The sequence below is a fragment of the Somniosus microcephalus genome, chromosome 17, assembly GCF_052327205.1.
Source record: "Somniosus microcephalus isolate GS21.2 chromosome 17, FLI_Smic_1.0, whole genome shotgun sequence".
NCBI classification, from domain to species: Eukaryota; Metazoa; Chordata; class Chondrichthyes; order Squaliformes; family Somniosidae; genus Somniosus; species Somniosus microcephalus.
Genome location: NC_141003.1, coordinates 17,391,232 through 17,405,366, shown reverse-complemented (window position 1 = coordinate 17,405,366; position 14,135 = coordinate 17,391,232). Strand labels below are relative to the sequence as shown.

General features: G+C 43.3%; 1 protein-coding gene across 5 annotated transcripts in view; it reads right to left on the bottom strand.

The window, feature by feature from the left end:
• Positions 1 to 14,135, bottom strand: part of sox5 (SRY-box transcription factor 5) — a 334,975-nt gene that overhangs the window by 228,853 nt on the left and 91,987 nt on the right. For 2 of the 5 annotated variants that reach the window (XM_086009986.1, XM_086009988.1), the window contains exon 2: positions 2,104 to 2,335. In XM_086009986.1, coding sequence (XP_085866112.1) covers positions 2,104 to 2,335 — 232 coding nt within the window. Of the gene's footprint in view, positions 1 to 2,103; positions 2,336 to 10,815; positions 11,412 to 11,470; positions 11,905 to 14,135 lie in introns of those variants that run through there. The other 3 variants (XM_086009989.1, XM_086009987.1, XM_086009984.1) reach the window with 3 other exon arrangements.

The window sequence follows — 14,135 nt, the reverse complement described above, 5'->3', positions numbered from 1 at the left end:
ATGTGTGATTTTTTTTTTTTTAATGCCCCCTATGATTTTTCTCCTGGGTTTTTCTCCAGGACAATCCGGGAGAATTGGCAACTCTACCTGCAGCTAACCAGATGACAAGGTTCTGGGACAAAGAAGGGAAGATAAAAAGTAAATTGGATGGTGCATTCCACTATCAACACAATCGTCCAGATGACCACATCAGAAGCAATTCTTTTAACACTATGACTGATGGGTTTGGAATAGAGGATTTTATGTTCCCATCGCATGACAGGAGCACATATCAGAATATTGGCAGCATAGGATTGCACGGCCTTTACGCAGCCCACTAGACTTTTCATCAAAAGAAAAACAACCACTGCTCAATGGAACCAAAGCGGGTAGATGGAGTTAAGCTACAGGTCAGCCATGATTTAATTGAATGGCGGAACAGGCTCGAGGGGCTGAGTGGCCTCCTCCTGTTCCTATGTTCCAATGCATGGCTAATTGTAATGTATGTACCTTTAAGGGGGGAACTACTTTCTACAGCTCATGTATACTGTAGTACCGGCAGTGACCACACCTGTATATAACGCTGAGTAGTAATCTGTTGTTTCAGTTGCAGTTTGAACCACGTTGAGCAAACACCTGTTGTACTGTTCTCTGCAGTCCTTTTCTTATTATTACACGGACGTAACACTAATATTCTAGCCTGAACATTTACCCCATAAAACCTTCAGCAGGCGGTTTGGTCAGTCTTCTTGTGTGGTGTTTTTTTTTCTTAGAAATGTGACTAGCTGGAGGCGCAGCGGCCTAGCACTGTGCGCTTCCAGCTCTGCCATGGTTGCATCAAGCCCAGACTGAGCAGATGAAAATCTCCCCTCTCTGATAACTCTAAAGGTCCAGAGGTTAAATGCTTGGAAAATCTCAGCTCAGTTCTAACTAAGTGTGAGGCAATAGCGACTTAAAAAGATCCCGCCATGCAGCACAAATGGTCACCAGAATTTGCCAGTGCCACTCAGAGAGGATGGCCTCTGGGGAAATGGAAGTGTCACAGTGGGCATTGGCACACTGTTGGACCAGGGTAGAGGGAGCTTTACCCTATATCTAGCCCATGCTCTGCCTGGCAATGATGCCAACAAAATAGGAAAAACATCTAGCTCTCCATCCTCATCTGGGTAAACACAAATTCAATGAGAAATTTTAAAAGAAACAATGGGATTGAAGTTTATTGAGAAATATTTTCCAATTTAAAGTGCTCTCTAATTGAAATACAGAACTCACGTTGTTTGTATTGCCAGATGCTCTTCCTTTCAGACATTTCTCACATTTAATCCTTCTCTCCCTTTCTGAAGTCTTTTTCTCTCTCACTGCTGTGCCCATCTTTCACAGATGTGTATTAATCAAGCACAAACCGGTTTTACTACAAAGTTATTTTTACTCAAGAGTTTACTCCTTTCATTTTAACCTTTGCCAATTATAGTCTGCTACTGTTTTCTTTATTATTTTAAGCAAATTAAGCCATAATCGTCAAACGCAGCAGTCAGCACTTAAATAGACCAGAGACTCATTTCTCCGTCAGTCACTTTTTCATCAATTTGAACAAGACTTACAATTTGTTTTAGATGGTGAAAATACCCCCAAGTATTGGCGAGACACAGAATGTCAAAGCGGGGACTGAAAATTGCCAAGCCAGGCTGTCGCTATCTCAAATCTGGGACCTTGGGTGGCAAGCCCTTCAGGATCGCCCCGGCATCTCAGGGATTACAGATGAATCTCCTGGACACTGAAAAATCATAGAGGCATTAAAAAAAATGGTGTTCTTTTTTCATTTTCACTTTTGTTTATTAGTTATAAAAATATTGAAGATGGGGGTGGCGGGGGAAAGGTCGTTTAACTGGGCGGGGCGGTTGGAGATCGGAGGTCATATGATGACACCTCCAGGAATACATCCAATCGGAGTTGGCAACCCTACTGGGACCTGCTTAGAACACAAACTTGTTCTTTTATATTTAAGACTATAGCAATCGTAAATCCTTGCGATAGGCCTTTCCTCAAAATGATACCTTTATCAAGAGTAGCTAACGTGACACTTCTTCACTAACTGCATGTACAGCGCAGTAAGGATAAACATACCACTGTGTCATGCAGAGACGTTGGACTCTCGCAAGATAAAGTCTCTCTGGTCAACGCGGACGGTGTGTGTAGCTCCTCTGTGTGAAGGTTGTTGGAAAAGCTTGGGGGAAGAGGCAGGTGAAAAGCAGGGTGTCCATCACTTTCTCCCTCTTCTACTTTCTGTCTGTTTGTCGCCATGGCTACCTCTCCATCTGTTTCTCCATACGGAGAGGCCGGTCTCTTGGAAGACATCCTACAGGAGCAAAACAAAAAGAAGGAATGTAACATCCTGGTGAAGCGGCTGTACCATTCAGCCTGACATGACTTGTTCCATTCACAGACACCATGAAATAAAATCATGTGGCCCAGTGATGCCCGGGTTTACTGATCCACCCAAACAGGAGTCATCTATCGGCGATCAAATGCACAATTTCTGTTCAAATAAACCGAGTGGTTTCGAAGTTCAATGAGACTAACCTTTATATAAATGCAGTAACTCTGTCATCTGTTAAAGTGTTTTTTTTTAATTCATTCTCAGAATGTGGGCATCACTGGCAAGGCTGGCATTTATTGCCCATCTCTAGTTACCCTTGAGAAGGTGACGGTGGGCCATTTTCTCAAACCAATGCACAGCAGTTTGATACAGCTGAGTGACTTGCTGGGCCACTTCACAGGGCAGTTAAGAGTCAACCATGTTGGTGTGGGGATGGAGTCACTAATAGGCCCAGACCGGGTAAGGACGGCAGGTTTCTTCCCTGAAGGACATTAGTGAATCAGTTGGGTTTTTATGACAATCCGACAGCTTCATGGTCAATTTTTTGATTGACACCAGCTTTTTTTAAACTGCATTCAAATTCTCAAACTGCCATGGTGGGATTTGAATTCATGTTCTCTTAATTATTAGTCCAGTAACATAACCACTGCACCATTGTACCCTGACAAAATATGGGCTAACATAACCACTGCACTACTGTACCCTGACAAAATATGGGCTAACATAACCACTGCACTATTGTACCCTGACAAAATATGGGCTAACATAACCACTGCACTATTGTACCCTGACAAAATATGGGCTAACATAACCACTGCACTATTGTACCCTGACTAAATATGGGCTAACATAACCACTGCACTATTGTACCCTGACAAAATATGGGCTAACATAACCACTGCACTATTGTACCCTGACAAAATATGGGCTAACATAACCACTGCACCATTGTAGCCTGACAAAATATGGGCTAACATAACCACTGCACTATTGTACCCTGACAAAATATGGGCTAACATAACCACTGCACTATTGTACCCTGACAAAATATGGGCTAACATAACCACTGCACCATTGTAGCCTGACAAAATATGGGCTAACATAACCACTGCACTATTGTAGCCTGACAAAATATGGGCTAACATAACCACTGCACTATTGTACCCTGACAAAATATGGGCTAACATAACCACTGCACTATTGTAGCCTGACAAAATATGGGCTAACATAACCACTGCACTATTGTACCCTGACAAAATATGGGCTAACATAACCACTGCACTATTGTACCCTGACAAAATATGGACTAACATAACCACTGCACTATTGTAGCCTGACAAAATATGGGCTAACATAACCACTGCACCATTGTAGCCTGACTAAATATGGGCTAACATAACCACTGCACTATTGTACCCTGACAAAATATGGGCTAAAGTCATAAGCTTAATGGCGCTGTTATACTACAAGTGCAGGGTTGAGACCAGTACCTGTTTAAAGTGGTGTAGAGTTATACTGCTAGCACTGCACCATATTTTACAGAGACCAAAACTCAGGTACTGGTACCCCACTGTCAGTCGTTTCGTTTTTCCTCCACCAATGATCTCCTCTTTCATGAAGCACCTTGAAGCTTTGCTGAGGTAGGGTTCCACAGATGTCAGTCAACCTTCATTACCTCACCCAAGAGGCCATTATGGACGTATAAGACTTTACACTGAGTGCTGTTTGACTGTGGTAGCATCACAGCCAAACTCAACCCTGACATCCACACACATGCAGTTCAGGCCAAGAATTGCTGGACAGAGAGCAGTGGTTGGAACGCTGGATAATTTCTCCTCCTCAGCCCAGGGTTCCTCAATCCTGACACCAATTATAGCAGGTCGAATGAAAGGAATGGAAAGGAAAGGACTTGCATTTATATAGCGCCTTTCAAGATCTCAGGACATCCTGATTCTGATCCGGACTCAGACAAGTCGTCAACCTTGGCTCAGTGGCAGCGCTCTTGCCTCTGAGTCAGAAGTCGTGGGTTCAGGTCCCACAAAGACTTGAGCACATGATCATGCCGGACACTCCATTGCAGTGCTGAGGGAGTGCTGCACTGTCGGAGGTCCCGTCTTTCGGATGAGATGTTAAGCCAAGGCCCCATCTGCCCTCTCAGCATTACTTTGAAGGAGAGATGGGGAGTTTTCCCTGGTGTACTGGCCAATATTTATCCCTCAATCAACATCATTAAAACAGCTTATCTAGCCATTAATCTTATTCCTGTTTGAGGGACCTTACTGTGCACAAATTGGCTGTTGCATTTCCTACATTACAACAGTGACTACCCTTCAGAAGTACTTCAGTGGCTATGAATGCTTTGAGACATTCCGAGATCATTAAAGATGCTGAATAAATGAAAGTTCTTTCTTTACCTCTTCAAGAGGGTCTAGCATTTTGATCTGTTCGACTTCACTCCTGCAGTATACTATATCCTTTGTATTGATGCAAAGCCTGTTACATCAGTACAAGTTTTACACCCCGCTTGATTTTACTCTCCTTTGAAGTCAATGGAGAGTAAAATTGGATGAGGTGTAAAACGGGCGCCCAATCTGATCGCGTCAGCTTCCCGCCGGGTGGATTGGATTAAAATTGCCCCTAAGAAGTGCAGTGTAACTAGTCTGGCCCACGAACATCAACAAAAGGGACCCTGTACCTTTAATGTGTTAATGCTGTGGCCTATACTAACAGAACTCAAACTACATTGACATTCATGCCTGCGGGTATAAACTAGCATTAGTGCACATTTTACTGGAACCAAAGCCTGACCGACAGTAGGGGGGATAGTATTCCAGCACGGAATTAAAAATGTTGCTATGCATGGCATGCTGACTGACCACTGAGCTTGGGATCTGCTGAGATATTCCTGCTCAGGAATATAACTCAATCAAGTTATTGTTTAATTAGGGCTGGTAGTAATGATGGCTCCATACGCAGCCTGCATCTAAAACAGATGCAAACTCTACACCCACCCTGTGACGTTTACTGGTCCTGCGGATAAACGCCATCAAAACTGACTGTCTCGGTTCGTATCAACGTTGGAATTCATGAACCGCAGCAGGATGATGGGATGCCTCACTGGCAATTGTCACGGTTACCCTGGGACTGCATTCTGAGGTGAAACACACTGAAGGGAAGGATCTGTGTACATTATGTGTAGCAACAAGGTAAATGCATTCAAAAGGAATGTGTTTATGATTTAGCTATACATAATGACTGAAGCAATTCTTTCCCCATTGTCTACCATCGAGTAATGAATTTTGTAAGATTGCCTTAGCAGGGATTGAAAGACCATCATCACTCTGTCATATACCATTTTACTAGCCTAGTGTAAATAAGAGGTGCATTATACAAAAGCAAGGAAGTTACACTGAACCTTTATAAAACACTGGTTAGGCCTCAACTGGAGTATTGTGTTCAGTTATGGGCACCAAACTTTAGGAAGGATGTCAAGGCCTTGGAGAGGGTGCAGAGGAGATTTACTAGAACGATACCAGGGATGAGGGTCCTCAATTACATGGAGAGACTAGATAAGCTGGGATTGTTCTCCTTAGAGCAGAGAAGGTCAAGGGAAGAATTAATAGAGGTGTTCAAAGTGATGAGGGATTTTGATAGAGTAAATAAGGAGAAACTGTTTCCACTGGCAGGCGGGTCGGTAACCTGGGGGCAGAGATTTAAGATAATTGGCAAAAGAACCAGGGAGGAGAGGAGGAGAATTTGTTTTATGCAGCGAGTTGTTATGATCTGGAATGCACTGCCTGAAAGGGTGGGGGAAGCAGATTCAATAGTAACTTTCAAAAGGTAAAGTTTTCAGGGCTATGGGGAAAGAGCAGGGGGGTGGAACTAATTGGATAGCTCTGCAAAGGAACTGGCCGAATAGGCCGAATGGCCTCCTTCTGTGCTGTATGATTCGATGATTCAGCTGCTCATAAAAAATATCCAATCACCTCCCTGATCATAGCATTACATAGAATTTTACAGCAGAGACAGAGGCCATTCGGCCCAATGGTCCATGCCGGTGTTTATGCTCCACATGAGCCTCCTCCCACCCTACTCCCTCTCACCCTATCCTTCTATTCCTTTCTCCCTCGTGTACTTATCAGGCTGCTCCTTAAATGCATGTCTGCAGTAAAAATGTACTTTAAAAAGTTTCTTTAAAAAAGAACCTGCTGGACTCCTCCAACGGCTTCGAGGAAAAGTCTTCATCGCTGAGCTATGCAGATTGCCTGTCTGTACAAAGTCATCTGTTCTCAGCTGTGCCAACAGTAGGGGTGCTACAATTGGGCACAGTATCTCTGGGTTAGGGAGGGGAAAATCAGCCAGTGTTCCCACTCTTGATCACTATTCAGCAGCTCGTGCTGGAGGTGTGTGGATACCGGGCGAGATGGATGCAGGGTCTGGTGTCTGTGACACCCTTCACAGTCGAATATGCTGATGGCAATCCCTATCAAGAAATTCACACGATTAATGACTACCTGTGCGATGTATCGGATGGCAATGATGGCCCATGGAACTGCACTGAAACAAAGGGAGTCAACAGCTCTGGACGAGGAGAGGGGGATGAGAGGAGGAGCAGGAGAAAGGGAAGGGGAGAGAGAAGGAGAGGAGGAGGAGGAGGAGAAGGAGGAAGAGAGTAGAGAGGGAGAGGATGAGGGGGAGAATAGGGATAGGAGGATGATAAGGAAAGGAGAGGAGGACGAGGAGGAGGAGAGAGTTAAGAAGACAGGAAGTTAGAGGAGGAAAGAACTGGAGAGGAAATAAACCTTGCGGAAACTGTATCACAAAACTTTGCAAACACCCAGAGTGAAAGTGAAGACTGAGTTTTAGAAACATAGAAGATAGGAGCAGGAGTAGGCCATTCGGCCCCTCGAGCCCGCTCTGCCATTCAATGAGATCATGGCTGATCATCCAAATTCAGTACCCTGTCCCTGCTTTCTCCCCATATCCCTTGATCCCTTTAGCATCAAGAAATATATCCAACTCCTTCTTGAATATATTTAATGAATTGGCCCCTACTGCCTTCTGTGGTAGAGAATTCCACAGGTTCACCACTCTCTGGGTGAAGAAATTCCTCCTCATCTCTGTCCTAAATGGCTTACCCCTTATCCTTAGACTGTGACCCCTGGTTCTGGACTCCCCGACCATCGGGAACATCCTTCCTGCATCTAGTCTGTCTAGTCCTGTTAGAATTTTATAAGTTTCAATGAGATCCCCTCTCATTCTTCTAAACTCTAGCGAATATAAGCCTAATCGACCCAATCTCTCCTCATATGTCATTCCTGCCATCCCAGGTATCAGTCTGTTCCATAAACTGAGCCTGCCTGGAAACTCCCGAGAATATCCCTTTAAGGGAGGTGCTGGGGGCGCTGGGGGGGGGGGGGTTCAGAATGCCCTTTCACAGCCAAGTCCCTTCCAGCATCATTCAAGTGTGCACCCTGATGGGTCAAGCAACAAAGAGTGTTGAAGGTAGCTGTGGAGACGTGCCTGGGCCGGATTATGTCAGTCTCCCAATCAAGGCAAATAGCTTGGAGATGAACGATGGCAAAACATTTATATTACAAAAGTTAAGTCTGCACAATGCAAAACCAAAAAGGGCAAAAACTTCTAAAACAGAAGCCCAAAGTTCTGTCTGGTATGTTAGCATTATTCATTTATAAAGACACCTGTGTAACACAAGAATGGGATCAGCATATAAATCCAGTAGGAAAATAAATGGAAAACGATTACACAGAGTTGGGTCATCATCCTCTCCCCAACATTTAACATCTCCCCTCTCCCTTTGCTCAGATTGCAACTAGACCCACCCTGCTGGTCCCCCAATCTCGTTGCTTGCTCCCCTTACTCTTCCGCACACAGTCTTGTACGGCGAGTTATGGCACTCACTGGCTCAGACAGTGAGGCACTGTTCATGATCTGCTGTAGGTGATGTGGACCAAAGGACATTCATTCATTCGTATGCCGAGTTCGTTTCGGAATCCTGCTGTCTTTTCGCTTTACGCGTTGCATGGGCTTCACATGAGACTTTGGGAAAGTATTTCTCCCACTAAGGACTCGGTGAAAACGTTCATGCACATACACCGGCGTCTGCTTATATGTTCTCATGACATTAGAAAATAAGGCAACTAGAGGTGTCAGTGCCCCAGAACCATGGGGCCATTTCAGCATCACAGGTCCAACAAGATTAGAGCTTCCCTTTAATATGCAACAAGAACCCTGTCTGGCTGCGGAAGTGTGTGTTCCTATCTATTTCTCTCGGTTATGCGCCGCAAGATTCAGAAAATCATCTCTGCGCCTTCTGTGCTGGATAGATTTCGGGAGCCGCGGAGGGCGCCCAGTATCCAAAGGGTTAACACAGAAATGCCCCGCTAAAACCTTAGCTTTATTTCCAATCTCCTCGGCGATGTTAAGCCCTGTCATTTTATATATTATATATATATAAATCGGTTCTGAACAGTTTATGTGATGAACTAAAAACCTATTCACATGCTTAAAATCCCAAAGGACATTCAATACCCAAAGAGCTAAACAGCAGTCAATTACTTGGATTTAATAATTTCACAGAGCTTTTGCAAATATTTGGTCTGAAACTCCTTCTTCAAGGTACACATGCTGGAATTATATTAAATTATTTCTAATCACTTATTTCTTGCAATTGTCACTTCATCTATACCCCTGACACAGGAGTCTGATAGCTAAGTGTTCTGAGTACAACACAGTGGAAGTGATTCATTCTACATTCAATTAAACGTACTTGAAAGTAGTGACATTTTTGAACACCATTTGAGGGTAACCCGAAGATTTTGACACTCAGTAGCTTCTGTCTCATTTCATCTGTGTTATATGCTTTAATGTATTAAAATTCAGCGAGAGTCCAGCTGAATAAACTGTTGTTCTCGAAACGCGCCGAGAGCATGCCAATAATTCAGTTACTGGGGAGAAAGCCTACATGGAGATATGCAATCGGCCATTACAATTTGTTTATTTTACTTTTACATAATAGAAACTTTTGTTTCGCTCCTTGCCAATAAAAAAAATGTGAGAGGTCTTTGTAGGTGAAAAGAAAACTGTTGCTACTGTTCAGTCTCAAGTTCTAGGTAATGACCAGTGTACAATGTACATATTCAACGGGAGAAAGAGGGGCATCTTTTTAAACCAATAGTACTGAGTCCACTCTCGTTTCTTGTTCATTCGGTTCGATGTTTTTTGCATTAATTTTGGGAATCGCTTTATAAAGTTTTCAGAGGGGGGGGGGTTGAAGAAAAAAATTTGAGATGCTAAGTTAACAGACATGACACGCGTTCCCTTTTGGGGTTTTTTTTGTCACAAATCTATCGAAACCTTCGCAAGCAATTTTCCTTTGGTTGCTGACGTTAGGTTCAAAGTGAGATGAAATGAAACAAATTGTTTCTGAAAAGCTCGCTTTGCCGAGGGAGCCATAGGCAACTTGAAAAAAAACCTACAGATGTATGGCTAATTATATTAGGTTAAACAAGAGCCCAAAGGGAGAAAAGAAAACCCTCTTTATGATAATATAACCCATCACCCATCCAGCCCTGTTCTCCTTAAGACAAACCAAAGCAATCTTTGTGTTCTTTTTGCCTCAAAGCTGAGGTTGCCAGCACAGCTTCCTGTCCACAAGAAGACAAGAACAAAGTCCTTAATGTCATACTGCCATCAATTATCAATGGAACATTAGGAAACACACAGGAAGATGAAGAATTTACCCATAGCTTTGAGGCATTCTGACCAATATTAACTTCTCAAATGTGGTATGGTAACATTGGCCAATTGTCTCGTCATGTGACAGCACCGAGGCGGTCTAAAGGCAATCGAGCTCTCGGTGATGTGGTCCTATTTCTTTGAACACTGGGACGTGGCCATCAACAGCCACGGTCCCTTCACAGTGAACATGTGCCAAGTTGTAGTGCGCTAGGCAGTGTTATAAGGGACTGTCGCTGCTCTAGCAGCTGAAACACAAATCCTTAAATGGGTAAGTAGGTAGCATGCGACCACCGGTAACATTGACAATAAACGCGTTAAATAAATAAACAGAAGTTTGCCTTTAACCAGGGGAAATATATTTGCAGGGCTACGGGGATAGAGCAGGGGGGAGTGGGACTTTGGACAGCTCTTTCAAAGAGCCGGCACAGGCACGATGGGCCGAATGGCCTCCTTCTGTGCTGTATCAGTCTATGAACTAATGACTAAAAAAAAACCACCGCGAAACAAAGCACACACATTTCAAATACTGGTCGCAGGGATTCGGTAAGAATTTGAACATGGTTACACTTTATCGTTAACTTTTTTTTTCTGTTCTCTTAAACAACATTTAAAACAGCAGAAGTTAGCGAGAGTTATAAAAAAAAGGGGGAGAACAGCCCCTGAGTAAAGTTCTTTCGCCTCCCCCGAGTTTAACTCACCTCTTGAATTCCTGAGGTAATTCAGGACCACTGAGCATGCTGAAAGCAGGAACTTGTCTGTCAAAACAAGCACCAACAATTGTTTCAGACCAAACCTAGCAATTTTTGCATACCACTGGTACAACTGACCCCCTATGTCTGAAATCCCTGTCGGCAAACAACAACAAAAAGCAAAAGAAACAAAAAAAACAACAGGAACAAAAAACAAGAAGAGTGGTCCCGACTGCCTCACAGGAGAACCCCTCTGGTGGACTTTAACTGCTGCGAGTCCCCAGACATGATCAGACTGCCGGTCGATCCCGCCACTTTCCCCTGCTCGCCACTGCCACCGTGACAGACTCGCTCGCTGGATGGCTGCCTCTTCATTGTCCAAAAATGCTTATTTGCCAAGCAACAGAAGAGCTTTGTGGCACCCCCCAAAAAAAAAAAGCTCACAGTTGATGGTAAGTTATGGCTCCTTTGTGAGCGCTGTGCAAAGAAAACAAGAGAGATAGGAATTTGGCAGGAAAAATATAGCACCGCATTCTCTTGCGTTTGGAACCTGTATTCTCCGCAAAAACAATCGGGCATTGTTAAGAGGAAGAAAAGGCAACTTTGACAGATGAAATATAGCAGAGGCCCCTTCGAGAAAACCTGTAAACAACATGTCACTCACCCGATCGGTCTCTCTCCTATTGCCCGGGAGGACTAGATTCACCAGAGTGGTGCAAATTTACTGGCAAGAATTTTTTAAGTCATCAGATCAAGTTTAAACCCGACCTCCATGGAAACGTGAGGAGCACCCGTGCCAAAATGTAACAGTTAACTGTACCACGAGAGAGAGAGAGAAAAACAACAGTCCTGAGTCTCTTTAATCTCTCCTGGCCAACCGAGCTGCAAATAAGGCGAGAATACGAGGAAGAGCTCCCACTTTCAAAAGCTAGCAACGTGGAATAGCCATAATATCGGGACTTATCCAGATCCAATCTGACTGGGGACTGAGGTAATCAGGTAATGGAACCTGACATGAGATGATATACACACTGAGACTAAACTGGCCAATGCAGTCCAGCATCTGGTTAGAAGTACATACAAGGCTGTACACATAACACACAACACACAGACCCAACTATCCACTCCTACTGGGAGGGTTCACTCTGCACAAAAGGCTACAGTATAGAGCCCGCCCAAAATAAAAGGCCTTTTATTGTTGGATTCTGCAGGTCAGTTGATTAGATTTTCTGTAGAGAATTCCATGAGGAAATTCCCTTTAAAGCCAAAGTGATTAACTGGGCTATTCTGGGAAGTCGAGTAGACAATGCTTCAACAGTCTCTGTAACCCATGTCCATGCTGGCACTGTGCACACTAAAAATAAAACCCAGACTTTTTGCCTTGCAGCTGGACAACATTAAGGGTCCTGAGACCACAGGGCCAACACCGCAGTCAATTGCCGAAGCCCAGTTGTGGCAGCAGCCAGACAAGGCTTCCAGTTTCCATCTTGATCCATAGCAGTCATCACTTGTATACCCTCCACCCGCATGTTTATCAGGAAAATATTTATTATGTCAAAGTCAAAACATTCCTTTCCTTTCGTTTGTGCTCCATAAGTTAAACCAGCCATTACAAAGTGCATAAGTGAAATCTTTTCCAATTACAGAGAAGGATTCGACAAATATTGACTATTCTTGGTCAGTGGGGCTACGATTACTGTTGCCAACAGAGATAAAAGCTTGCATTGTCCGCTGACAACATTCTCCAGGGCAACTCAAATACCAGAAAGTAAATACTCCACACAAGCACACACACACACAAACTCACACACATACACACACATACATACCCACATACACACATACATACAAGCAATCACACAGAAACACACATAAGTACCTAGTCAGATTTTGCATTTAACCTTTCTTCCCAATGAACGTACAATTGTGAAAAATGGACCATTTAAACCATTCCTGGTGCTTCTTGATCAAGTTTATCTGTACACATATACAACAGATTTGTCTGTTTTGCAACTGAGAGATTATTCAAAATAGTACAATGCTCTGCAAAGCATATTTTTCCCTTGTATAGGTAAAACAATTTCAATGTGGTACTGGACAGAATGTGCTTACAAAGTGACTCTACACTTCCTGGGACTGAGGAAAGTGATGACTTTGATAAACTGGCAAATTTAACACATGGAAGCTACTATAATCTTATTGTTTACAGAAAATGCTGGAGAACAAATTCAGTATGAGGAAAGACTTTTGGTTTGGATGGGCACATTGATATATTGTATTTAAATTCAATGGTAAAGGGAACAGGAACTCGACTGAACACCAGGATAAACTCTGCCCTGGTTCTTGCTGCACTAATGGACCAGGTGTACCTCAACCAGTGCAGGTCGGAGGAAGTGGAGACAATGGCATCATTGAGTTTACCCAGCTGTTCTTGTGTGGTGCTGTGTTAGGACTGCCAGAGTAGTAATGAAAAATAAAGTTGTACTCTTTTGGATGGCAACTGAAAAATAGATTTATTTCAACAGCAAAAAAATTGTTGGAATCAAATCCCTATTTCTTTAACAATGCAGTTGGACTGATAGCTTCCATTAAACCTGAAGCCATGCTGAGCAGCACTGAAATTTAGCTGAAATTTTTCAATGCCATCTGGCGTAGTGAGTCTCCCCACATGTTGTGATGTGGATAGCAGACTGGCGAGGAGATGGTTAAGGCCACCTAGGCAGCCTGTCAAGGGATACATCAGTTGGGCTTCAGATGGTAGCCCACAGGTTGCAAGAGAACCGGTGCAACAATGAGACGATAGTTGGGAGACTAAAATCAAACTAGGCACAGTTACATTTCAGGTACCCTCAACTCAAGTCAATTAATGGTTTGCCAAGTCCTGGAAATTCAAGCACTGAATGAAGTAGGATATTACTTTAAAATGAAAGTTTGTTATCATATTCAAACTAATCCCACTGTAAAGATCTCAGCCTGATTGAACTAACGCATAATGGAAAAACAATCTTAATTCAAAACATAGGGTCCTTGCTATTTAATAAAGACTACAAGGTGTTCAAATCCATAGTATATTATTTCATTAAGAGCTTTTCAGGAGAAGGGATTTGGGAGTAAAACTGCTGGCTTTGTGCAGCAAGGTCACAACCTTTGACCGTGCTCAAGCTATTTTCTTTCATCTTTCTATTCCCTCCAGACCCTAACTTGCAGTGAAATTGCACCCAGTAAAGCCAGGCAGACAGAATTCAGCATTGTTACAGAGGCCACGTTTTTTCCCTAAACAAAACAGATTTGAACTGAGCCAAGGAAACAAAAATGTATTGTTCTTCACA